Here is a 27,612-nt window from a genome sequence, read left to right on the forward strand (position 1 = left end):
TGAATATGATGATTTTGCACATCAATCACCATCCTTTAATCAGTATTATGAAAGTTTACATTTACTTCAAATAATGCACATAAAATGCTTACTTATGCATGAATAATGGCACCGTTTACTCCTAAAAGAGGTTTTATAATTTAGGCCAATATGGCATCAATGAGTCCAGAACTTCTTGGAATAAAGAGTTGCATCATATGGGAGACAGGAAAACAAGTTGGTGCTGCCATCTAGTGGTCATTTACAAAAAAAATTCCCTTACAGTCCTTGAATTTGCTGCACCACAGCAGCAATGAGCACGGCTCACTGTCCAACTTACCTAACACAGGACAGTGGTCTCTGTAAAAGGACCCTCCCTTGGCATCCTGAACACATTTCAGATCCGACTGTGAGAGACAAGAAGCAGAGGCTCAGTCAGTGGCCTGGGGGCACACCCATACATAATAAAAACAGATATTGCAGACAGTTTAAGCTGCAGCGCCAGTGTGTGTTTTTCTCGGAACAAACAATATCAGCGATATGGCAGTGAGGCGGGACAATGAGATACGACATTGCGTGACTGTGTGTAACATGGCCTGTATGGCAGAGTTCAAGGGAGGCGGACTAAACATTCCTCTCTCTTACTGCAACAAGCTTTTGATTGTGTACGCTAGGGGTGTCCACACTTTTCCCAGCGAGGGTTGCATGCCGAAAAACTGAATGATGCTGGGGGCCACTTGCCAGATGCTAAAAACAATACAATGTACAATGCCCCCACTGGGACACAGAAATGTTTTCACAAACCTCGCCAATTTGAAATACAGAAACTGGTAATATCTATATTTATCTGATCTATTTTTAATGGAATGATTTATGGAATTGCATGGAATGATTTTAGAATGACCTTGTGTTTTATGGAATGACAAACGATGCTTTATAAATAAACTTGCCTTGCATTCCCCTCTACTTCTAATGGATTTCATTCATGCGTGATGTGCTGAATGAGCTCAGTTTATGGTTTTCTAATTGTATTAGTCCAGGGTTTCATGCTTTGCACTATACTTTGTACTTACACAGATGTTTGAGACACACAGTATAATTGTATCATTGCCAGCCGCTTAATTAGATTCTTATTTGTGTGCATCTAGCAAGCTTTCTGTGCATGTTATCGTGTGTAGCTGCTCTATAGGAGTCCACAACTTTGGCAATCTTTGGCAAACAGCAGAGTGAGGGGAGGGCAAGTGTACAGCTTGTGCTTGGGCAAGCCCATATAAGGGAGCCCGGTTCACTGTGACATCACAGTGAGATAAAACTCTCTCACCTGAGTGTTCAGAGCAATCCTGAACTTATTTCTGGGCTCACTTCTAAATGTACAAACCACATTATCTCAAACTTTGGCTTAGTTTAAAACGATAAAACAACATTCCAACAACATTTATAGGTCAGAAAAGTGGAAAAAGCATAATGGGTCCTCTTTTATTTTGCCGTTTTATTTTGGCCACTTTGGTTCACAAGCCAAAGTTGTCTAATAGCAATGTCTGTGACAGGAAAACAATGGAATATAGGGCAATTCAGATCCATCTTGTTACAGCCCAGATAATTACAAGTTAACATCATTTTTATGACAATATCTGCAAATGTAAACACTGTGGCTCTCACCCAAAAAAAAGAAAAAAAGAACCAAACACGTAGGTTATCTGACAGCTGAAGCACTGAGGGATACGACTTGTGTGTGCGTGTGTCTCACCATTCCTTCAAAGCCAACCCGGTACAGGTTCTTGGCCCCATTGTCCCAGAGAACGTAGGCAGCGCTGTGGGGGCTGGCTGCACTCCAGTCCTGGATTTCGGTCACCTGTTAAGGGGAAAAGAGGATAGTTATAAAGAGTCAAATATTCTAAATAAGTGTTTTAATAAACTGTGTGATACAAGCGAAGGTCATAGCGAGGGTTAAGTAAGAAGCTTCAAGGTGAAGCTGGCATTCACTTGCTTGGTCACAGACAATATTGAGAATGTGCCACGAGATGAACATCACCAAAGTGAATTAATTTATTCATTAAAACATGCACCCTCAGTAAACGCATTTATTTTCCAAGCCCTTCCAGAGGTAATTGATTAATGGGCCTAGTTAATATTCCCGCTAAACTAACAGCACATCTAAGCAGCAGGACATGCCATATTGGTTTTTTGTGGAGCACTTACTGCTGCCAGCACTATAAAATAGTGATGGGATATGCCATTAAATACCACAGCAAAATGAAGTCTTGAATTGCAGAGAGGGGCTCCTAAAATATGATCAGAAAGTACAGTACTGTGTCTGCGGTACTAGACAACAAAGGCACGCTTTATACAAAGACACCATTTATACAGCTAGTTAAATTACTTTTTTATTATTGTTTTTACGGCCTTGAGTCAAACAGGTCACTTTTGGGATGCTTTTTGGAATCACACATTCTCAAGGTCATGTGGTAATGTAACAGTACAGACAGAGGTACGCCCGTATCCTATTAGTTGGGAAGTTACCTTTCCTCTCCTTCCGTTGCCTCCATCCTGGTCTTCCCACTGCCAGTCCACGCCTCGCACCACTCGGCCACCAGTGAAGATCCCTCTGGCGGTGATTTTCTTTGACTTGCGCCTCGACTCCAGAAGCACTCTGTTTGGAAGAAGAAAAACTGCTTCATTTTCTGAGGTCTTACATGTATACCTGAATCTCATCTAGTCACACTAGTCAGTATGTGGTGTACAAAAATAAATAGCCTGCATCTGGCAACCTTGTCTACCTCTTCATGCGCTTCAAACCACTGTGTATTAACAGTAATAGTTTGAACAGCATGAATTCTTTTTACCTTTCGCAAATGGAAGTTTCTTATTGGCTGAAGTGCACCATTGTGAAGGTGTTCTGCAAGCATCTGGCCGCGACTTTCAATGTATACTCCACAAGCTTGTGGAGGTGCCCTGCATGCCTGGATCTCCAAACTGTTGGCAAATGGTTGCCTTTTACTTGGAAAATGGATGAATAGATGGAAGAAATTTAAGGGAAGATAAACATTTGAACATACGGCAGCTTTGCAGTGGTATGAAAAATTGTTTGCCCCCTTCTTCGGCTGAGAGATATATCGATATTGATATTTACTTTATTGATATTATACTTTAAGCAGATATCAAAACATATCGTTGATATATCAATATCGACTGGATTTGCGCTGTATCTATCGAAGCAACAGCATCTACAGTGGAAGAATTACTCAACAACGTATACGCAATATCTCATTAATGTGGAGGTACTTCAGAGCATAAAATACTTTTTTTCACCATAAAGTCCAATAAGATGTGTGGAAAAAAAATGTTGCATTCCTCCTAAAAGGACAAACGTGGTGTGCGATCACATTGCTAATATATGTTAGTTAGAGTTGTTGTTGATAATATTTTGGCAAAGTTTAGCTATTAACATTAGCTATAATTGAATGCATGGCCTATCATAACCAAACCAAGTCGCTTCTCTGAGACTTTTATGTATGTGCACATACTATGGACATGTATGTGTTATGGGACACCATTGAGTGACAGCCAAGAAATAAACATTTATGGACATTTTTATAATTCTGATAATTTTGTTGTTTTTTCCCAATTCAGAGCATGTTGCATATACTAAGCATATGAGATTCCTTTGGCAAAAATCACAGTTTCACAGTATTGTGGAAAAAAACTGTTGAACAGTGTTTTTTTAACAGTATAAATAGAACTTTTCGAACATGTATAATTTTGTTGTTTTTTCCCAATTCAGAGCATGTTGCATATACTAAGCATATGAGATTCCTTTGGCAAAAATCACAGTTTCACAGTATTGTGGAAAAAAACTGTTGAACAGTGTTTTTTTAACAGTATAAATAGAACTTTTCGAACATGTACTTAAATAGTTAAAGCTAAGTTAAGTATAGTTAAATATCGGCAAAGCCAGGTGAAATACACACTAAATCCACAGAATACAGGATGTACGAGAGCACATGTCTCGTCGACACCACTCAATGCCAACGAGGCAGTTAACGTCGCTTCTATCGACGCCATGACAGTTGAGTTGCCTGACTTTTGGCAACACCGTTGTTTTGAGCACATTTGAAGCCCAATTCCTACTGCGAAGAATAACACAGGATGTGACAAAGCATTTCCACATAGTGGCCGTGCTGCACCTCCAACTCTCTCTCATACCGCAAAAACACTATGACGGCCTATTTTTGTGGTTTGAAAAGGTGACATTTTCAGACCGAGGTATAAAAATGCAGAGTTACTGTAAGAAACAGTCCCTTTAAATTATTAGAGTTTTCACATTCCAGGCCTCACAGCCTTGATTCAATTGTTGCATGCTTCCAGTGAACACACTGTCCTCTTTAGCTGGCCTTCAGAAAATACATTTTCAACTTTCCTTTGAAGTAATCACAGTACAGCGTATGGCATTTAAAATGTAAATAAATAAAAATGGCAGCTGGATACTGGAGGTCTACCCGATCAAAAAACGTTGATTTTTTTAATTCTGTGCTGTGAACTCCCTCGTCAGAATGTCAGAATTGACTGAAAGAACTTAATGTGGTGAAGCACCCCCACCCCGCCCCACGTCGTTGGCAGAGCATTGTGAGCTTTGTGGGGGGGGGATCTAGTACCTATTGTGACTTGTGCACCATCTGTCTTGGGGGGGGTTGAAATGAAGTTGTACTCGCTTGAAAAGGCTGCCGTCTGTTGGGCCATGTGTTAGGATGTTGATACAAGAGAAGAATCCCCACCCAACTGTGTACACAACCATTTTTACCAAGTCGCATTCAAATTATGCCTGCTCATGTCGCTGCTCATTTGAACTCAATTGAAGAGACCAGGAGCTGCCAAAGATATCTTGTTTCAGCATCAGACAAAGTCTACGCTCACACTGCAGGTACGCAAGTAAAGATTACAGCCGTTTGTGCTCTCCTTGGCCATTTGTGACAATTTCAACAGGAGTAAATATTTTTATAAGCAAATGATACTGCGCAAGAGATTAAGAAGGAGGACAATAATTTTGTTTCTGGTAGTCTGTGGGGAACTTACTGCATTGTCTGTTCTGAGGCGCATGTTTTTGGCAAGAACCATGAGCCACTTGACTGGCAGTTTTTGCAAAAGAATTTTGGGTGACAAGAAGAGCTTTTACTTCATCAGTGAGTACTAGGGTTGGTTGATATGAACCTTAGCATATATCACGATATGATGATATAAAATAAATAATTTAAATTCTTATATAAAAAGCGGCAAACCTTAAGCCCTATAGTGTCAAATTGCCAAGCAAATTTATTTATTGGTAACAAACTGGTCCAACAGGATGTCTGTCTTGGCACACATGGCTACTCAATCCTCAACAAACTGTAATGCCTGTTGTGATTAAGATGTAGTCACCCATCCTCACTAGGTTCGCCGGTATGCTGGAGCCTATCCCAGCTGTCTTTGGGTGAGAGGCGGGGTACACCCTGGACTGGCCAAATCACAGGGCTTTTCCTCACAGCTTTTCCTCACAAGGGTCGCGGGGGTTGCTGGAGCCTATCCCAGCTGTCTTTGGGCGAGAGGCGGGGTACACCCTGGACTGGTAGCCAGCCAATCACAGGCCACATATAGACAAACAACCATTCACACTCACATTCATACCTATGGACAATTTGGAATCGCCAATTAACCTAACATGAATGTTTTTGGACTGTGGGAGGAAATCGGAGTACCCGGAGAAAACCCATGCACAGAGATGCCCAAGCGGAACCCAGATCTCCCCGATCTCCTGACTGTGTGGCCTACATGCTGATACTGATGTCATACTGATGTCGGCCACTGTGGCCAAAATGTGAAAACCCATAGAAATTCAAAAAATGCACTGTCAATTTGTGTCTCTGGCCAGGCTGCTCAGTGTGCAAAATGTGGGGCAGTCAGGTGTATTTATAAATGAAAAATGTATGTTTTTATGTGCAGCGACTCATGTTTGCAGCTTGTAAATCATCAAGACAGTATGTTTTATTTGCATCCGTTACTATTATGAGTGGTTAATTTCTGCTTATGCATGTGGGATAATCAAGAATGTTAAAATTATCGTTAAAAAATAGCCAGAAAAATTTTCTCGTTCCAATATGATTGAGAAATGTATTTCCCTTGCTTCTGAAAGGAAACTTGAGGTTGCCCGGCATCCTGGAAGGGACTGTGTTTGGGATTTAAATTTCTGGAAGTACTGTATTCGGCTGGGATTTAATGCTGAATTGGTAACTGATTTTACAATATCATTATTAATACATCTAAAAGTGTAACTGTCTAATAAATGTACATGTACTTAAAGTACAGTCATGGAAAAAATTATTGTTTCTGCAATTTCTTGTTCATTTTAATGCCAGGTACAACTAAAGGTACATTTGTTTGGACAAATATAATGTCCAAACAAATGACCACAAAAATACCTCATAAGAGTTACATTTTTTGGCAGTACAATGTAATAAATACTTTAAATAATAAATACTGATGTAAGAACTTGAGATGTTGTTATTACCAAGAAAACCATTTAATTGGTTTCAGCATTTAAAACTCGAATTATATCCATTTGTCCAAAGAACCTTTACCTAAAGTACCTTTAGTTGTACAAGGCATTAAAATGAACAAGAAACTGAAAAAACAAAGTGGTCTAATGATTTTTTTTTCATGACTCTATATAGATGACACACTTTACAACCAGAGACATCACATATATGGGAATGGCGGGATAAAAATGATTTTCAAAAAGATTTAAGCCAGGCAAGTTTGTTGCCTGGCAACTGAAGGTCTGGGAGCACAGACATAAATTCTGTCTGGCTGTGCGTAAAGGCACACTTCAAGTACCATAATATTACTAAGGGTAATAAGCACCAGCGTGCTGGTTACTACATGCCTGCCTAAGTGTCTCTCCGGCTTTAAACACACTTGGATTAACTGACCTTTCGCTGCCTGGGGTGGTGATCCTATAGAAGCGGTGTCTCAGGTGATGTTTGTCTCCATGGTAACATGTTGTGCAGAGGTCGTAATTGGTGCACTCAGCACATTTCCAGCGAATGCCGATGATAGGCTGTTGACGGCAGGTGTCACACATTGTTCCATCGTGCTTGATGCCTGGAAGGCAAGGATATTTTTTTAGGTAAGTGGGCAAATATTGCAGAATATTCCTACAGTAAAGCACTACTGTCAGGAGGATCTTTGAATTGCGTTTTTGAAGCATGTTCTTAAAAAGAGCAGCGTTCTTGACATGTTGAAGATCTTTGACTGCCGTTTTTAAGGACAGACTGTTCTAGAAAAAACAGCAGTGTGCATTAAGGATCTTTGACTACTATTTTTTTCCATCATCCACAATCCTTATGTGAGATATGAAAACATGTCTCTCTTTTCTGTGAGTTCTAAAGATATAAAAACAGATAAAAACAGCTAATTACTGCACTTAATGGGACATACATATGTCGCCTAAAAAGAAAATAACTATAAAAAAACCCCAACAAGGTTGTATGGTTTTATATACATGCTGTGACTGCAGGGTTTCCCCTAGGATTTTAAGACGCTGTGGTGGTGGGCTGCATGGGAGGCGGACTGCCGCTGCAGCATTTATTTTATTTATGTACATTGTACATGTATATCAGGGGTGCACGCAACCAAAATAATCTATCTCTTACTATATATAGCATGAGGGATGTTCTGATCAGGATTTTATGGTGCTGATACAGATACAGATAATCCATGAGTGAAATATGCCGATACCGATCACGTACATGCAGTGTAAAGGTTTACATGTACTACTGGCTATATTAGGGGTCACCAAATTTTTTTCTGGTCAGAGCTACTTTCACAAAATGAAAATAGCCAAGAGCTTCTCATTTTACTAACATTGAATTTCACGCCAAACAAAGCCAATATGCTTGTTTTACCAGAACATGAACAAAATGCTGCTATCCATAACTCACCTTTTGTATTTCACAATGCATTTATTTCTAGTCTTCTTACATGATTAACTGAAAACCTGAATGAAAATTAGGTATCTGCAACCTTCTGAAGCACAGATGCACCCGACCTCCTCCTCTGTGCCCGAACAGGAGATACAATATCAGTGTGATATCAGTGTGCACAACATCTGTTTGAAGCATGGCGCAAATGCTCACTCGTCACAAGTCATCCAGAGTCTGACAGCCTCGCACACAACGAAAGTTCCTCCTGCACTAAAAGCGCTCCCAAATCCTGCCTGAGGCGGTACTCATCCCCATATTTTGCAGGTTGGGATCGGGGCTTTACCGCTGCCTGACCGAGGATCACATCGAGAGCCTCAAACTCACCACAACCTGCCAAGTGATCGCCACTAAATGCCGCACCAGTCTGAAGCTTTTTAGAGCGCCACCCCGGTGAGACATTTTTGAGGCACATTTTGCAAGGTGCAAAACTTATATCACTCTCATTAAAACTGGAAGTTTAACACACTGCAGACATGTTTGTTTTGGATGATGCAGCGGGGGCAGAGCTGATCGGTGGCGGGGATCTAACTAACTAGTTTGATTGGTGTAACAATGTTAATAATAACAACGTTGCTGTAGCTTGGTTAATATGTACATCACATTACATGTAAAGAGAGTGTTGTTGGCATTTTTTAGAAGGCTTTGTCAGTGGAATACGCTTCCCATTATGTGCATTCTAGGCAGTGTCTTTTTATCTGTTTTTATATCTTCAGAATGCACGGAAAAGAGAAATAAATATATGTTCATGTCTCACAAGGATTGGGCAAATGGGCAAAATTCCAAAACAAGTACACTATTCCTTTATAAAACAGTAAAGCAATCCTGTCTATGGGGAATAACTTTTTTTCGGCTGCTTCAAAACAGCAGTGCAACCTTGTTATATAGTAGATCTTTGATTAGCTTCTTTAGCCCCGATAGTTCCTTAAAAACAGTAGGTTTGGTTTTACATCTTTGATTAGCGCTTCTACATATCGTTTTTAGCTTTCCTTTTCAAAAGATTGGACTTTTAAAAGTGTAAACATGTGCACTATACTGCACTGTAAATTGAATTGCATGTTCAAAATAAACTAAATCATTACCATAATCAAAAATAGCCTAATTATGTACAGTTGTGTTATGGCAGAGCCTTGCATTGCCATTATATACAAAATATGAATACTGTATAAATGTGATTTGTAAAAATATGTAAATAGACAAAATATTGTAAAAACATGCCCCCCAAAACCATTTAGTTAAATGGCCCATCTGTTATTGTGGAGAAGTGTAACTACATAAGTATCTGGCATCCTTCTAGGCCCCATAAAGACACAACTACACCATCATTAGCGCCTTCAGTTAACTTATTATGTGGAAGAGTATAGCATAAGATGTTACCTGTCGGAGCACTGTCCAATATCCTCACGTCGTAAGCTCCAGAGCAACGATAGTTTGCAGCCGTCCCATTATCCCAGACAACCACCACCTCCTCGGGACTTTCAAAACTCCTAACGGTGCCAACATGTCCCTCTCCGCCGTCCTGCTTGCCCCACTTCCAGTCGGGTCCGCGGACCACTCTGGCCCCCACTCCTTCCATCATGGCTCGGTTGTTCCTGCCGGTGGTCATTGACGAAGAAGACAAAAGATCGCTATGCTCCTGCAAATGTTTTAGTTAATCTTAGCAAGCTAGCCCGGGTGAGCTAGCTAGCAGGCTAGCAGCGAGCAGGTTCCGAATGCAAAGCTCGAGCAAGTCCGAACGGAGTCGAAACACCAGCCCGCGAAGCTAGCCCACTAGCCACAGTGCCTGAAGGAGGATGGGTCTTCTTTGAGAAGCGAAAGCTTCATTCACACATGGAGACGAAAGGCTTGTGAAGCAGCGACATTGTTTGCTCAGCCAGGTTTGTGCAAGCCGACTGTCCTCTTCCCGGAACCGTACAATCAACAATGCTAACCCCTTCAACTTAGCAAGGTAGCGAGCTAACTACAAGCTAGCAAGACAACCCCCTATTTGCAGAAGCCCAGTCTTAGCCGCTGGGGTAAATGTCCTCGTTTACGGTGTTTTTCTGTTCTCTGCGACTAGGAACATTCACCTGATGCTCCCTTTTGTCGGCCAGAGATGGTCCTCACCCCCTAGAGTCAACTCAGACTCGACGCGTCGCCATTATTGTCAATCATCGCTCGGCGCGCGCCCCCCCAGACGGACGCGCAACAACTAGTTTTACGGAGATGCACGGGAAAAGACGAAGACACGAAGTTGGTACAACAACATTGCGTGTTCCAAATATCGATAGCATCGATACCAAGGGTAGTAACAGGTTCGAATCGATACTAGCGTGATGATATCTATATGTATCTTGTTATTTGTTTCCCAGGGACAATGCTAAAAAACATTATAATACGTTAAAAGAGCATATCACATATTGTATGTATTTCAGGATGTTTAGCTAAGGCTATGTTTTTTACACTTATATCTATGTGGTTGGTTTGTATATTGTTGACTGTAAACTCACTTAGCACCCATCATAAACCTTTATATTAATACATTAATACATCCTAATGTTCTTTGCAAGAAATGAATGAAAAATCTCACATGATGATGATCTAGTGCAATATTCCTACCACTGCAAACTGCAACTATGGCAATTATACATATGCATGACTTGATAGTGTACGTGTAGCTAATAATGAGGCTGCTAATAAAGGCACATAAGAAAAATAATGGTGCATTGCAGTGGTACAGTATGATGAGGTGTAAAAAATGACATTACAAAAAAATTATTTAACTGCTATATAATTTAATTGTACTTGCTAATTATGTTTTATTATGTTAAGTATAATGCACTCCCCAGCCATGCAGTCTGAACAGGTTAATTCAATTTCACCATAGTGTCAATAAAAATGTTCTGTAGTTATGTATACTATTTATATATGTGTATTTTTTTCAATCACTATATCACTTTGTCCAATATTTACTATCATTGTATTCCTTTATAATTTAGACCTGTGGTTGGATGTTCTTTCTCAAGACAAGGCTGCAGGACTTATTAAGAAACACTTGAGACCTGTGTTACCTTGGTGCCTACAGTATGGAAAATTTCACTTAATTTTCATTATCGCTCACTAATTGGTACAGCCCTTGGGCAATGTGTGGGTTCCAAGCAATTGCCCCAAGGGTGTTTTCATCTGACACGCTTGGTGAGTAATTCAGTTTCAAACCTCAGTGAAGATGAAATGAGCTCTATAGCCCTCCCTTCTTCAAGAAGAGCAAAAAGGGACGAACATTCTTATTTGTTGCACAGGTGTAAAAATAAGTTATCCACTGTAATACACAAATAACTGAAGTTATTTGTCCTGGGTATGCAGTGTCAAAAAGCCAAAGAAAAAGTAAAACTAAGAAACATGTAATAATAACTTAACCACTGTAAAACACAAATAATTGCATGGCGAAACATCTTGTTTGTATGCTATAATGTCAATAAAACAAAGAAAAAGTTATTCATGAAAAACAGCAAAACACGTGACAAATGCAAAAATAGACAAATAGTCTCACTTGGCACACAAGGGTTAAAACATCTTAACCACTGTAAATAATAATGCAGAAATCACTGCATAACAAAGCATCTTGTGTATGCAATGTCTAAAAAGCAACACTGGGAACATTTCTACTGAGATTTTGAACAGTCTGCTGCCTCTGTTGTCATGCACACATTCACAATCGTAGAAAATAATTTCAATAAAATGCAAAAATTTCGTTTTGCCCTGCCAAACATTTAAGCAATATACAAGTGAGGTGGTAATTCTTTTAGTTGTTTTTAATGCAGCTTGCTCATTAGAAGGATCAAAATCAAATGCATCTTCGTCCCATTGAATATTAAGAACGCCAATCATAAGCACACTGAGTTGCATGTGTGCTCAAGTGTCATAACCGAAGTGACGCAGCCTTCCTCTAGGTCACGTGGTTACAGCTGCACCGAAAAGAAAAAAGTTATAGCACATAAGCAAACCAGGAAGCGGAATTGATACTTTGAAAATAAAGTGTTTCAGAATAAGAGTGCTTTGACTACATTCGTAACACAATACTACTGTATTTTTTGGGGGAAATATTGTTTAAAATTATGCTCGTAGATGTAGTAGTAGTAAGGTTAGTTCCTGGACAAATGCTAGAAAACAATGATGTTGTAGTCAACTGTATTTACCTTTTTACTCACTAATCATATCTAAACTATCAGTAAATATATTTATCATGTGCTATTAATGTGCAAGGAGGCTTATGGTATTGTATTTAATTATATTTTGGGTTGTGACTCCCCATTTGTTTTGTTTTTTACAGTATTTACAGACATAAGAGGAGTCTCCCAGCCGTGGACAGCAGGAGGCGCCATTATACGGTCAAACAGCACCACTCCTTGGTGAGCCTTCCACATTACACATTACAGCCTTGCTCCCCTGTCCGTCCACCCTCATCTGGTCCCCTTGACTTGTCTCCTTCAGTGCAGGCGGCTTGCAGGAGTGTCTGGTCGGGATTAAACACACAAGGCACCTTGCAATGATCTCGCTGGACCTCAATTTCAATATTTTGACAAGGGACCTGTCTCATTATCTGGAAAACCAAGTCAAAGTTGGACTCTTCGGTTCGGGTGTTGGACTATCTCTGGTGCTGGGCTTCAGTGCAGCCTACACCTGCTACTATCTTATATCGGTAGCCAAGGTAACGTATGCATTTTTTAAAATTATATCTGTATTATTCACACTTTCATTGAAGCGGCGTGTGTGTGGGTCTGGCATATAGCACCATCCACCTCCATGCCGGTGAATGACACTCGACGCCGGGCTGTAAGGTGGACATTTTGGCACACATCGCATAGCATTGCATACAACCCACTTATGATATACCGCAAAGAAATGACAAATGAATGACACACATTCATTCAATCAATGTCAACGTACAGTTCACCGGATGTTACTAGCGAAAGACAAGCCAATGTACAGTATACCTACTGAACTGCTTCCCTAACGGAGGACTTGCGCTATTGCATCATAAAACACGTGCATAACATGTTAATGTTTTGGGTAAATAATAAAAGATCAAGATCTCTTGTTATGAATAGCACGAGAAATATATGCCGATAAAATATATGACAATAAATAATATGTTATTGCTTAATTTATAGCCTGAGTGCATTTATACTTTGCCGTACACAGTATGTATACAGTATATATATGTATCCGTCAGTTATATTTGATTAAGCATGAGTTTCCTTCTGGTAGAGTGAGCTATTATTTTTCACAGTCTGAACCTGCACTTGTTTCAAAATATTGGACTTTCTGCATGAATTACAAAGGTAACAATCAACACTACACCCCTAATGTAGTGAACTCACCAGAAGACCATAACACTTACTAAATAACCAGAAATCAGAAAGCTGCTATGTCATCACTATATGGCTATGATTTGTTTGAATAATAAACATAATAGTTATCTTTTTTTTAAACAAGCATCCATGCTAATGTTCTTGTACCCCAAAAATGATGTAATCATTTTACCAATGGCACATAGTAGCATCAAAAAAATATTGGACTTGTTCTGCATGAATTGCAAAGACAGACAAGCAATTATGCAGCACGGAACAAGACCACAGCACTTACCAAGTATCCAATGCAATCTGTGATGTCATCACTGTATGGACCACACGGGGATTGCTACCGCCAAGTCCAATAGAGCAATACAAAAAGTCTGCTAATCTTATATAATATGCACATTTTTTTTACACATGATTGTGAATATAAACCGTATATGTATTTTTTGATTTTTTGCAGAAGCCACAGCTCATCTCAGGGGGAAAGAAGTTTTACCAATTTCTGCACGAGCAATGTCCTGTAGTGTCCGAGACCTACTACCCCACCTTTTGGTGCTGGGAGAGCCGCATCCAGACTCTCCTGAGACCTTTTGTCACGGCCAAACCCGGTGTTGTCTACAGAAAGTGAGTTGTGAAGCAAACATATACATTATATTGACTTGGGCGCCACTAATGTCATTTAGCTGAAAAACTAGTCTTTCCATGATGTTTTGAGTCAACAACAGCATCTTTCGCAATATTGAGTCGTCCAGTAATACTCCTAAAATCAGCTTACTACTGTAAGAAGGAAATTGCTGCAGGTTCATCACTCTCCTGGATTGAGCAAAAGTTTTTTTTTGATTTATGAGGACATTAAAGCGCCATCATTGGTGACATCACAAGGAGTTTGGTCGTAATAATGCACCATGCTCACAGGGACTCCATTAAACAACCACGTTTGATGCGGTTGAGGATAGCATGGTAGACCCCCACCTTTAATGAACTTACCACTAACCCAAGGACAAGTAGCGTGACAAAACTGTCCAGGTGGGGACTCATCTCATTGTGTCTCTTTAGGATGCTTCGTTTGCTCTCTCTCGCTCTTCCTCGGTCTCTCTCTCTCGGGTGCATATTTCATGCTGCCTCTGTAATTTCAGCTTTCTGCTAAGTTGTAATGCACTCCACTTGCCCAAGGAAGGTCGTCCGGAGAACTAGAGCAATTGATGTTGCGTAAAAATCCACTAGCGCAGTGCTTTCTGTCCTGCTTTTTTTCCAAAGCACGCTAGTAAAAAGTGACTGTATGATCACTGGGGAAATGAGCCAGCTGTCAGCGAGGGAGGTTCTGCTCATTCATCCAGTCCCCCGATTTGGCAGCAGCTCACGATCAATACGCTGAAGTAATCACTTTACTTACACCAGAAGTGCTTTTAAAAGAGGAAACAAGACTGTATTTGATATGATTTAAATGGCAATAATTCATATCTTTCATTTTATCATCTATCTACTGTATCTCTTGGAGATGGGCATTTGACTACAATTCCAAAAAATATGTATGGTTAAGACAGACACGATGTTTTATCGCTTCAATGAAACATTTTCAAGCATACAACTGGCTAAATGAAATAAAATGCAAATATAAGGCATTCATAAAATGCATTCAAAGACGCTGTGAATGATATGTTGGATTCTACACTGGTCACAAAGTGCCAGTAATGTTACTGTAATATGCGGTGAGGCATGCAGTACAAGCACCAGACTTGACAGGCGTAAGAACAAGCTTTTATTGCAGGCTTAAATTACCTCACAACAGGCACCACAATGATCCCAAATAAAACCCACTATTGGTGCTGCAGTAACCCATACCAAGCTAAAACTCAATTCTGAACCCCGACGTCACCTCCTATTGGGAACACATTTATAGCAACACACACAAGCACAAGTCTATGTCTTAAATGGCTTAATTTCTCTTGTCTACTATCTCTTTTGTCTACTATGTTAGGTAATACAACTGTAAAGGTAATTATAGGGGTGTTATTTCATGTTTACAGGGTTCTAGTAATGTTAAAAACATATTTAGATGTTCGTTAAGTTCATTTTTTCACACCTAGAAATCTTTATTTTACCAATTTCTTTATTTTACAATTACTTTGACCCATTAGTGAAACCTGTTAACCAAACTGCAAACAGCAATCCACTGCGCCTCTGCTGGTGGCAGCCATCTACTGCATTCATAAGTCATTCAATCTGTTTATCCATGCAAGTGGAACTATACAAAGTTACTGTACATTTATAGTACCTTGTTTGAAATAAACTATGACTATGACTATTCAGTCTATTCAGTGTCAAATACGCCGTCAGCTGTGGCTGTAGGCAACCTCCACAGGGTGGGCAGTAGCTGCATTTAAAAGAGAGTGAGTATCCAGCAGCTTTATCTACCTTTGAATGTGTTTTAAAAAGTTGCTACTCAGCCCTTTGTGTGAAACTCATGTGTGTTATACCTGCCATATTTGTGTTTACATTGAATTCAACAGCGCTATTAATTCTAGATTAGCTCTTTACCACGATTACAACATTGGCTCTGTTGCTGCTGTGTTGTGCAATGTATTTGTTAACAATGACTATGTGGTCAAAGACAGTTATGTTTTCTTTGCCATTTTGTCATACAGACCAAATCTTTAATAGAAAAACTATTAAATGTAAGTAAGTTGCTGTATATGATCGACATTCCAAATTTAGAAATAACCGCCTCTCTCTAATTATCACTTGTTTCTAATTGAAAAGCATAAAAACTAACAGAGCAAACTCTCTGTGTCCTGGCAGTGAGCTTATTAAGGCAGCAGATGGAGGACAGATCTCTTTGGATTGGTTTGATAACAATGACAGCCCCACTCATCCCGACCCAGCCTCCAGACCCACGGTTCTCCTCCTCCCTGGCCTGACCGGCACTAGCCGAGAGTCCTACATCCTGCACATGGTCCAGCAGAGCCAGGCTCTGGGCTATAGGTAGGTGGTCTTGGCCCCATCACCCTCTCTTGATACATTTACTGTACAACACACGGAATTATGCATCATGGCTGCATTGTCACATTTTGGCTTAAGGCTGGGGTTGGATCCAAGGATGCAGAGAGACACTATGTAAGAACAAAAAAATGTGTTTAATTAAATAGGAACACCTCACATCAGGGAAACAAAAACAGTCCACAAAAAGACACTGGGAAAGAGTCCAAAAAAGGTGCAGGATAATTAATGATAAATGATTAAACTATGCATAACCAAGCAGGAAGCATAAATAACTGAACAGGTACTAACCTAAGCAGGTGCAAAACAAGTACTACTGCAGGGGAAAATTGCGCAGGGAGAACAAGGTAAGGAAAAAAACACAAAAATGACCAGAAAGCTAAAGTAGGCCAGAGCAATGACAGCTGACGTCAAGCGAGTGAGAGCAAGAAACAATCTGACTTGCTGCCTTCCAGCAGCTTAAGAAGTGATTGCCTGCAGGTGTGTGGTCTCAGCTCCGCCTCTGCAGGAACGGCGTGCACTACAATACAGAGTAGACAGGTGGCAGCAGAGCGACAACACGAAACCTGACATGCACCCTAAAAATGACTTCTGAACCCCTATAATAAATCATTCATTCATTCATTTTGTACAGCTTTTCCTCACAAGGGTCGCGGGGGTTGCTGGAGCCTATCCCAGCTGTCTTTGGGCGAGAGGCGGGGTACACCCTGGACTGGTAGCCAGCCAATCACAGGCCACATATAGACAAACAACCATTCACACTCACATTCATACCTATGGACAATTTGGAGTCGCCAATTAACCTAGCATGTTTTTGGAATGTGGGAGGAAACCGGAGTACCCGGATAAAACCCACGCATGCATGGGGAGAACATGCAAACTCCACACAGAGATGACCGAGGGTGGAATTGAACCCTGGTCTCCTAGCTGTGAGGTCTGCGCGCTAACCACTAGACTGCCTTGCAGCCCCAAATAAATCACAATAAACAAATTTTTTATTCTGTTATACACATTAAGAAACACCGAGGCATACAGTCTATAGCTGGGAATTTAAAAACCGATAGTTCAGTTATTGAGCATAGAGCAGGTGGACACCCAGCAGCATATATCTGCTGGAGAAAAACCTGCAAACAAGAGAAAAAAAACCACAAAACTGACATACAAAAACTTTCAACTTAGGGTTGGATCTGCTGTTTTTATATACCTACTCAAAGTACTAGTAAAAGCTGGTGTTTGTAGTTCGCGGGTCGATCTGATGGGCCAGATAGCGGCCCTGAGGCCGCTAGTTGAAAACCCCTAAAGTGGTCATACTGAGGTTTTTCCTGGATGTTGGGGTTATTCCAGGTGACAAGCACAAATAGCGTGGGTATGCTTTGTCAAGAGTTGCACCAAGTGCACAAAAGGGCTCTTTTCTCCGCCCCCCCACACACTCTGTCTTTCTCCTCCACTTGGGAAAGAAAGCTCAGTGAAGTCAGCATCTTGTGCCCCTCACCCCTGAGTCTCTATGGCTTAATGACTTGCAGCTTATCACGCCGCCACAAGCTTTGCAGCTAAGCCCGGACCAGCGTTTGAGTTCATACTGCAGTGTTTTTTTTTTCCTCTATTCCACAAAGCCCCGCCCTACTGCTTGCTGAGTTACACTTAATACAGGTCCTTCAGATAATACATTACTAGCTAAGGGATGCTGAGGCTTTATGTCTACTGTACAAGCAAATCATATCATATTACTTTTTCTTTTTAAAGCAAGCAACATTTATTTTAAGCTATGTCTGTGTTTTTCTTGATACAGAAATAATTTGTATATTTCGTTATGAACAGAAAAAAAAACACATTAATGAACCTAAAATTACTAACCTAAAATACATGAATAAAAATCACTATAAAAGTATTTAAATAACTATACATTAATACTCAGGGCAGTAATTTTTAGTTTATGTTTTAGTTAATTAAATTTTAATAGAAACATTTGAAACAAACTGTTCAGAACTGGGGGCTGCAGGATGGACGAGTGGTTAGCGTGCAGGCCTCACAGCTATGAGACCTGAGTTGCATTCCACCCTCGGCCATCTCTGTGTGGAGTTTGCATGTTCTCCCCGTGCATGCGTGGGTTTTCTCCGGGTACTCCGGTTTCCTCCCACATTCCAAAAACATGCTAGGTTAATTGGCGACTCCAAATTGTCCATAGGTATGAATGTGAGTGTGAATAGTTGTTTGTCTATATGTGCCCTGTGATTGGCTGGCGACCAGTCCTCTCGCCCGAAGACAGCTGGGATCGGCTTCAGCACCCCCCGCGACCCTCGTGAGGATAAGCGGTAGAAAATGAATGAAATTAATGAATGTTCGGAATGGCGTGAGCCAGTCTGGAAGCCAAAATGGGGAGACCACTTCCGGGTAATAAAAGAAAAAAGTTACAAACAAGGTGTCCACAACAGGATAAAAGTACAAACAAGATAAGAAAGCACGCAAAAAATGAACAAAAACTTAAGCTGAGCCAATAAAATACAAAAACACTGCAAGGCAGGAAGATCTGACACAAAGCACAATAACAAAGAGCACTGCTGACAAAAGGTTGAGCAGGAAAAACTAGCTCAGGTTAGAACAAAAAAACGCAGCAGAATAAGTCCAGCGAGCCAGTACTCACAATGACCAGAACTAAAAGCCAGAAAGCAGCGGTACAAACAAGATATACATGCAGCCGAGCAGAGATCGTGAAGCATGTGGGAGCTTGAAGGACAATACGGCAACAAACTGGACTGGCTGCCAAGCTTAAAGGCCCATGATGCATATTGGCAGCGGTGCACTGTAAAGATACGTCAGAGGGCGGCAGTAAAGAGACAACACAGATCATAACATAAACACAACATAATGTGTTCACTTTTCCCTGATAAATATGAAAAATCACGAGAAACTATTCAGTTGAATTGAAATGAGTGAATTGTGTCAATTTTCTGTGTATTTCAGAGCTGTGGTTTTCAACAACAGGGGAGTGTCGGGGGAAACTCTGCTGGTAAGACTCTAAAGTGTACAAATTTCAAGTTGAGCTGATGCGATTTGATGAAAAAGATCAGTTTCTGAACATCTTAAATGGGATGTTCAATTGAAGTGAAATCTGTGAAATCTGGATCATGTCTGGATCCAAATTGGTTTGACAGTAGTAGCTTTGACCCGGCATGTTTACACATACAGGAGCACGGTTTGCTTGAAATCAGATCAGATTTGGCAGTCATCAATGTTTCCTCTAAGCCAGGGGTCTCAAACTCACTTTACCTGGGGGCCACTGGAGCTAGGGTCTGGGCAAGGCTGGGCTGCATCAGGTTTTCCAAAAAAAAAAAAAAACGCATTTATTAAAAACAGAAAAATATACAAACTTTTTCAGTGCTTTGGTTTCTACAATAAAAGCTCTGATAAAACATTCCACTGTTCTCAAATATCTTAATTTTTATTTTTCTGCACAAAATAAGATGAAAAATAAATAAACAAATCAAGAATAAAGAAAATCAATAAATCAGTAATAAATAAATCTAATAATAATAATAAAACGGCAAATAATAAAAACTTAAGAAACCACATATAGTTGGTGGGTAGACAAATTATTTTTTTCAGATTAAAATGAACAAAGCATTATTAGAGCCCTGTAGACATGACAAAACACGACTATAGTCACATTCATACTCTTTTTATTTACAACATATTGCGCAACTGCAGGGTCTTGAGACACATGCTAACTTGAGACACATGCTAACTCGCAGACTAGAGAGCTACCTAAACGGTAGCCTTCAAGTTATTTCAACTTTAATAGCCAAAAACTTACCACTTCCACACGGATAGGGAGGATAACTATTAACAGTTATTTAACCTTTAACATGAACATTAATCAAACGTAATAATTTTTTCTGGGTACATGATACCATACAGCATCCATATCAAACTTGCGCAGGCCGCCCTAACATTAAACTTTCATATCAAGGTGGGGACCTCAAACTTGTGTCCTGCGGGCCACATTTGGCCCTATTCTAAGCTACGTGTGTGCGCAATAATAATAACACATAATATATTCTGTACCATTTTGCAATGGAACTCAATGAGTGACAGCGACAACATGGAACATGGAATGACAAACAAACACTGTCCAGTCATTGAAAAGATACTGTTGGCACACAAAGTCAACATATACGATAAATATGACATCGATTGCAAATAAATTTCCAGATTAAAACAGTGTCACGTGACGTGCACACACGTGAGGCTGGGCTCCCGCTGTTGTTGCACAGGAAGGATTAAGTGTCGGGCAGATTTAATCATGTATTTTAACGCTGATGCCTAAGAAATGTGAGCTGGCTGAGCATGGCCGCCATCCTAACACCTGGTTTAATCTGTCCTCTCACACTTGCATATATTTAGCCAACAGAATATGGCTGATAGTGCATACCCCTCTTGTGGTTTACGGCTGCCCTTATCTGGCAAGAACATACAGTTCTTATTGTGTCACTCTGTTCTACACAGCAAGCACAAATACTGTTTCATTCCAGAACAGCGTGTTTCCTCCGTGCGATGACAAATGTAACTCTAAAGCCAAGGGTCGCAAAGTTTAGTATAACATTTTACAGCGGGTGATGTTGAAGATTTAGTAAGGATTAATCCACAGCCCCGCAATGTAGCCTTGGCATGGTGTCAAAAAGCAGGGTCAACAGGGATGCAGAGTTTTGTGCCTGGTTTCAATCAGGAATTGTGCCACTTTCAGTGCCGATGATTTAGCATCTATTTGCTCTTGTAGCTTGTTTTCTGTGTGTTCCGCTTATTAATGGGAACATTGTGTATTGTTTTAACAAGCCAGGCTTTAGAATGAGCCCACTGTGTGTTAGACGCTAACGCCTATTAGGCCTTTTTTTGTAGCCTTACTTTTAAAAGTGCTATATTGTAGTACTGTATGTTGACAACTCGCCTTTGCTCGCTGACAGACATGGTCGACTACTTGTGTCAACATAAAACAGGGTTATTTTGATGAAAAATCTCTAATAACCCAGATTCTACCACAGCAACTAACAAAAGGCACACATTTAGTGTTTTGGGGGATTATTGGCCATTAGAAAAAATAGCTGAAATTATTTGATGATTTGCAGATTAATTACTGTAATATGTAACAGAATTGGGCGGCACGGCGGTCGAGTGGCGCGCAGACCTCAGAGCTAGGAGACCAGGGTTCAATTCCACCCTCGGCCATCTCTGTGTGGAGTTTGCATGTTCTCCTCGTGCATGCGTGGGTTTTCTCCGGGTACTCCGGTTTCCTCCCACATTCCAAAAACATGCTAGGTTAATTGGCCACTCCAAATTGTCCATAGGTATGAATTTGAGTGTGAATGGTTGTTTGTCTATATGTGCCCTGTGATTGGCTGGCGACCAGTCCAGGGTGTACCCCGCCTCTCGCCCGAAGACAGCTGGGATAGGCTCCAGCACCCCCGCAACCCTTGTGAGGAAAAGCGGTAGAAAATGAATGAATGAATGTAACAGAATTAGGCTGCACAGAGTACGAGTGGTTAGCGTGCAGGCCCCACAGCGAGGAGACCCGGGTTCAATTCCACCCTTGGTCATCTCTGTGTGCCGTTTGCATGTTCTCCTCGTGCATGTGTTTTTCTCCGGGGACTCCGACTTCCTCCCACATTCCAAAAACATGCATGTTGGAGGTGAATGGTTGTTTGTTTATATGTCCCCTGCCATTAGCTGACCACCAGTCCAGGGTGTACCCCGCCTGAAGTCAGCTGGGATAGGCTCCAGCATACCCCCGCAACAAGCAGCATGAAAACTCTGTTTGGGAAAACACATTTCTAATATACTATTGTGACACTGGCTGCACAGTGAACGAGTGGTTAGCGCACAGGCCACACAGCTAGAAGACCCAGCCTTTCGCCTGAAGACAGCTGGGATAGGCTCCAGCACGCCATTGTGAGGATAAGCGGTACAGAAAATTGATGAATATTGTGACACCTCGAAGACTTTGAAAAATGCAGTGGAATGCTTTGCCGTTCCGGATCAACCTGTTATGTCACTCAAACTAGCTGAAACTGAATCAACAGCACCTTGACTGGTAATAATACAGCCGTAATTATAAAAGTCTTAGTTTAGTTTGTCGTAAACCAAAGCAGGTTGTGTCTTTTCGCTGCAGATGCTAAAATCCTCCAACATGTTTGTGTGGAGGAAGCACAAGGGACAAGTTAAAGAGGAATTTACTTTTCCTGAAGTTTGTACTTGAATTTTAATGAAGGAGCCTGAGAAGCGGAGGAGTCAGCTGCAGCAGGAGGAGGAAGAAACAGGACACACTTGCACAACCCCCCCCTCCGGTTGTTTAACAACCACTGAAATTTGTCTTTGAACATACATTTTCAAATTAGAAAATGTTTTGCTCTCCGGTACACACATGGACATTTTTGTTTATTGGTTTGTGGGGATGCTTGTTGCTAGGCGAATTTCATAGGGCTCTATCATAACTGCCCAGCAGCCAATAAAAAAGACTGGCATATCCCACAAGGCTGTTTGAATGGCAAACACAATTTTTTTACTCTGAATTAACATACAGTATGGAATGCTCTATGTAATAAATGTTACTTACAGTAGCTTACTTATTTGTGTATTGGGGTTTAACATTCATAGTACAGTATGATATCTGTTTGCATCCTCTTGCAGACGCCTCGGACCTACTGTGCCGCCAACACAGAGGACCTGGAGACTGTTATTGAGCATGTCCACATCACCTACCATGCCGCTCCCCTCATGGCGGCGGGCGTGTCCATGGGCGGGTAATGAAGCCACTCGTGCTATCCGCCGACAAATCCCCCCTGAATGTGACTGAAAGTGGCCTCCCCCTGTGGGATTAAAAGAGATTAACATTAATACCTTGATATGGCCTGACATAACAAAATCCACCATCGCTAAACGATGCGCACAGAGATCACTCACATTTATTAATTTAGCTAGCCTTGTCAACCGCTTTTGCTAACAAGTGAGAGGAATCAGACTTTGTGTTTTTAATATACAACTGTGTAAAGAATACCAATAAAACTGTGCCAATTTGACAACATGCTAGCCACAACTTGCTAATTTGTTAGCTTGCAGTTAGCTGCTCGGCTTCTTCATTAATTTCAATGATGTAGCTCTTAAAATGTAAAGATTGCTAATTTTTTTTTTTTATTGCAAACCAAAGCTTAAAGAAAAATTTCACAGTTTCCAACCGACAAAGAAACACCTCCCCGCTACTCTTAAGAGCTGTACATTTTGTGCTAACTATGCTAATGGGTATATTTTGACAACATTGCCAAAACTGGATCAGTCACAACATGCTAGGTGCTCAACATAACATCATATAATTCAATGAATCCACTTTTGTCTTCTTAAAAAAACTGCTTTGTAGTTCCTAAAAATAAAAGATTATTCTGCTTTGTTACCAAACCGCTGTTTAAAGTCATTTTCATTGTTCTTAGCAAGTTGCTAACTTCCAGGCTATTTGCTATTCTAAGAGCTACACATTTTGTAGCAGTAGCAATGTTACTAAACCCATATTTTAGCGAGTATGACAATTGACCTTCTTCCCTCGACTTTTTGATGATCAAAAATGTAGTAAATAGCTACATTGTTTACTTTTAAAATTTTTTTTCACAAGTTATATATTTTTTTGTATGGTTGTACTTGCCAAGGTCCGATATCAATCACAGCTTTCGACTCAATGTTAAAGCAACGGGGACCAAAAGCACTATTTTCTGGTATAAAATCTGCTCTAACGTCTTTAATATTATTGAGTTACATACATAAGTGAATGAAGTATCAAATTAAAGTACAAGTCATGCTTTATCTGTTAGAATTAACCACAGACTTGATTTTACAAATTTCCAAATTTTCTAGCATTGCTAGCAACAATGCCAATGAATTACATTTTCTCATCTATATTTATATAATATTGTTTGCTCCTAGTACATTCAGGATGTGCTAACAATGTGTTGTTAACATCCTAAGAGCTATACATTTTGTGTTAACAGTGCCAATGAGTTAACCCTGTCATTTGTCATATCCAGGATGATGCTCGCTAACTATTTGGGGCGCAAGGGCCAGGAAACGTGCCTGAAAGGGGTGGTGGTCTTCTCGGCGGGCTGGGACGTATTCGAGTGCACAGCCTCGCTGGAAAAGCCGCTGGACCGTTTCCTTTTCAACTCTTACCTCACCAGCTGCCTCCAAGCCTCCGTGCACAGGTCAGCCATGGGGCTAAAGCAGGATTAAGCGCTAGCTTGCTGCCAATGCTAGGGGGGCTTAGCACTTTAGCAGTCTGGAGATTAATTCGTATGTGCTGATCGGGGTGGTTTTTGCTTTTTTCGTGGAATCACAAAAGCAGGTGCAAGTGAAAACCTGTTCAATTATCTAAATGGATGTCAGTATCAGTGCTAATCCATTTTTTTGTGATCTGTCCACCAGACACAGACCCGTGCTTGAAAAGTGTTACGACATTGACCACGTTATGAAGGTAGGCCATCACTTCCCATAAATCTGTCAATCATCATAGACACATCAGTGAGCTCACCTTCGCTCCCCGCCCCAGGCCAAGACCATCCGAGAGTTTGATGAGAGGTTTACGTCCATCATGTTTGGTTACGCCACCAATGACGACTACTACCACGATGCCAGTCCTGTCCACAGGTTGAAATCGGTGCAGGTGCCGATGCTGTGTCTCAATGCTGCTGATGACGTCTTTTCCCCATTTCATGGTGAGAGACGCAAGTTGAAATCCTAATGCAAAATCCAAAAAAGTTCTGGCATTAAATGTTGAATTTGAATCCTTTTCTTGGAACCATGTTTGGTCATGGTAATAGTAATGGTTACCTTTATTTTGAAAATACTGGTAAAGACGAAAACACTTGACAGAAACATTTTTGAATGATAAGTGAGTACAGACGACGTGATACAGAGAAGATAAGGAGGAAGTGCAGTATCATAGTATTGTCCAAGTACCTCCCTGTGGTACCATAAAAAGAAAGAATCCTGAATATTTTTTATATTAAAAAATAGTCTTTTTAAACTTTCCTTACATTTGTGATTTCCGGCAGACGTTAGCGGGTCCACAGTCTCCACTGCTGTAATGCTGCACATTTTCATCATTCTCTTTTTGGATAAAATGAGCCGGCTTAACTGTACGCTAAAATAAAGAAATAAATACAAGAGGCCTTCATTCTCCTCCATTGTTGTTGTTAGCGCGCCCACAGTCTCCAATTTGTTGCACTTACCATCAGCCTAAATTACAGTCTTTTAACTGTGGCCAACAGGGAAGTACTGTAAATTCAGGACTCCATCCTTGCATTTATGTGTTCTACAGCCATCCCAGTGGAAGCGGTGAAACAGAACCCCAACCTTGCCATGCTTATTACCTGCCACGGCGGCCATATTGGCTTCCTGGAGGGCCTGTGGCCGAGGCAGAGCACTTACATGGACCGAGTCTTCCGACAGTTTGCCCGGGCGGTCTTTGAGCAAGGAGGTCGACTCAAAGACCTCTCCTGAGAGGACCTTCACCGAGTGTCCAACAACACTCCCAACACTCATTCCATCTAGTCTTTATTTTTCCCTTGTTGCACTTTTCAACCCTCCAACTTTCTTGCGTTCTATCCTTTGTCCTTACCTCACTTCCTGTCATTCATTCCTTTCTTTGTCCTTCTTTGTCCCAAGTTAAAAAGCAAGCAAAAGTGCACAACCTATTCTCTGAGATCAACTTCATTTTATTTATTCTAATCATTGTTTTTTGACCATGGCTTCATTGAAAGTGATATTTAGGACAATTAGGCCACATTAGCTAGCTGTAAAAATGATTTTAATACACGTACTGTACAAGGAATTCAACCACGTTAGCTCACAATCCGTCCTTTAGCGTTCATCTATTGCATTTTAGCCCTCAGGGATTTTATTTAGTTATACTTTGGTTTCTCTTTAAAAGGAATAGTTTAACCTTTCTGGCACTTTTTCTCCAGTTTAACACTCCTGCACTAGTTGATGCTAAGATAGGGCTAGCTTATGCTAAAGTAAAAGTGGACTTTTATGTCCTCTCCACAAAATAACTACAAATAACAGGTAATGCAAGAATGTTTTTAATATGAATATTAAATTATCCAGTAATTAAAGGGGACCTGTTACGCTTTTTCAATTTTAATTACTTTTAAATGTTGTTAGAATGTTCTATTCTTGTGATAAACAATGTCAAACTTTAAGATAATGAGTTTTGTGCATTTGGAAGAAGTTTGGGATGGCTCTGAATGTTTTTTTTTCTAACACTGTCTTGCTGTGATGTCACAGTGAGCTGGGCATCCTCATATGGGTGTGCCCGGGTACAAGCTGTGCGCCTGTGCGGCACAACAGAGTAGGTGGAATAAATTAAAACACTGTTTTGGAAAATCCAAGAAAATACAGTTTGAATAGGTGCAGATTCTGGCAGATCTAGAAAGCTTTCTGTGCGGCTTACCCTGTGTAGATGCTCTATAGGAGACCACAACTCAATACAAAGGGTTAAAAATTAGCATAATAGGTCCCCTTTAATTAAAATGTGAAATATATCCACTAACGTTTTTGATTGAAACAGATTTTCACTGCACAGCTCAACCTGTCAGATCCTTGATCTCCCCCACCTCCTGATCGATCGACAGATTACCTCATTTGTAACAAGTAACTAAACAAAGTAGATTTAATTATTTAAAAATTGAAAAGTTTGAATAAATACGCATAATTAATATATAATGTACTGTATTTAGGTATTTTATTCTTACGTTTCAAAAATATTTTATTTAAAATAACAACTGAAGTACAATTTTATTCTGTTATTCTACTTTTTAATTTTGCCATTAAAAATATCAATTCCTCCACTAATGCAAAACAAAAAGCTTAAGCTTTAGTGTCACACAGCTGTTTTGAAAATTTAGCAGTTAGCATATTGAGCTGTATTGGTGGTTTGATGCGGTGTACGCTTATGACACAGGACAATAAAATTGTCTATGAAATGTTGAATAATCTTCATGTTGAATGAAGCCATGGGGTTGACACATTAAAGATTAATTAATTAAGGATGCCATCGAGGAAACTAAAGCCTGGGATGTCTTTGAATGTACACGCAGCTTAACTTTACCGCATACATATTACTCCGTAACCACCTGCTTTTTTTTTTGTTAACGTTATTGATGATGACAAGAAATGGGGAATTACACTGTTTTTGTTTTAGCCATGCCTCTAATTCCTGAATAATTCACAGCACCTCATGTCATGTGATATGTTGAAAA

The 27,612-nt window shown here is 40.4% G+C and overlaps 2 protein-coding genes across 7 annotated transcripts in view; one reads left to right on the forward strand and one right to left on the reverse strand.

The window, feature by feature from the left end:
• mib1 (MIB E3 ubiquitin protein ligase 1) overlaps positions 1 to 10,210 on the reverse strand; it is a 49,159-nt gene extending 38,949 nt beyond the window's left edge. For 5 of the 6 annotated variants that reach the window (XM_058066446.2, XM_058066445.2, XM_058066444.2 and 2 more), the window contains exons 1-5: positions 9,366 to 10,209; positions 6,939 to 7,110; positions 2,500 to 2,629; positions 1,727 to 1,831; positions 320 to 386 (exon numbers count right to left, since the gene is read on the reverse strand). In XM_058066446.2, the coding sequence (XP_057922429.1) occupies positions 320 to 386; positions 1,727 to 1,831; positions 2,500 to 2,629; positions 6,939 to 7,110; positions 9,366 to 9,594 (703 nt within the window). In that variant the 5' untranslated portion in view covers positions 9,595 to 10,209. Of the gene's footprint in view, positions 1 to 319; positions 387 to 1,726; positions 1,832 to 2,499; positions 2,630 to 6,938; positions 7,111 to 9,365 lie in introns of all 6 variants that reach the window. The other variant, XM_058066447.2, reaches the window with a different exon arrangement.
• Positions 10,211 to 12,418: 2,208 nt separating this feature from the next.
• On the forward strand, positions 12,419 to 27,246 carry abhd3 (abhydrolase domain containing 3, phospholipase). The gene is made up of 9 exons (XM_058066449.2): positions 12,419 to 12,675; positions 13,785 to 13,948; positions 16,124 to 16,306; positions 19,283 to 19,328; positions 23,000 to 23,112; positions 24,382 to 24,555; positions 24,776 to 24,824; positions 24,900 to 25,065; positions 25,671 to 27,246. Exons 1-9 carry the CDS (start codon positions 12,514 to 12,516, stop codon positions 25,850 to 25,852), a joined length of 1,239 nt encoding a protein of 412 aa, XP_057922432.2. The 5' UTR covers positions 12,419 to 12,513; the 3' UTR covers positions 25,853 to 27,246.
• The last annotated feature ends 366 nt before the right edge of the window (positions 27,247 to 27,612 follow it).

Source organism: Doryrhamphus excisus, linkage group LG6 (assembly GCF_037039965.1).
Source record: "Doryrhamphus excisus strain RoL-2023G ecotype Guam linkage group LG6, RoL_Dexc_Guam_v1.1, whole genome shotgun sequence".
Taxonomy (NCBI): Eukaryota; Metazoa; Chordata; class Actinopteri; order Syngnathiformes; family Syngnathidae; genus Doryrhamphus; species Doryrhamphus excisus.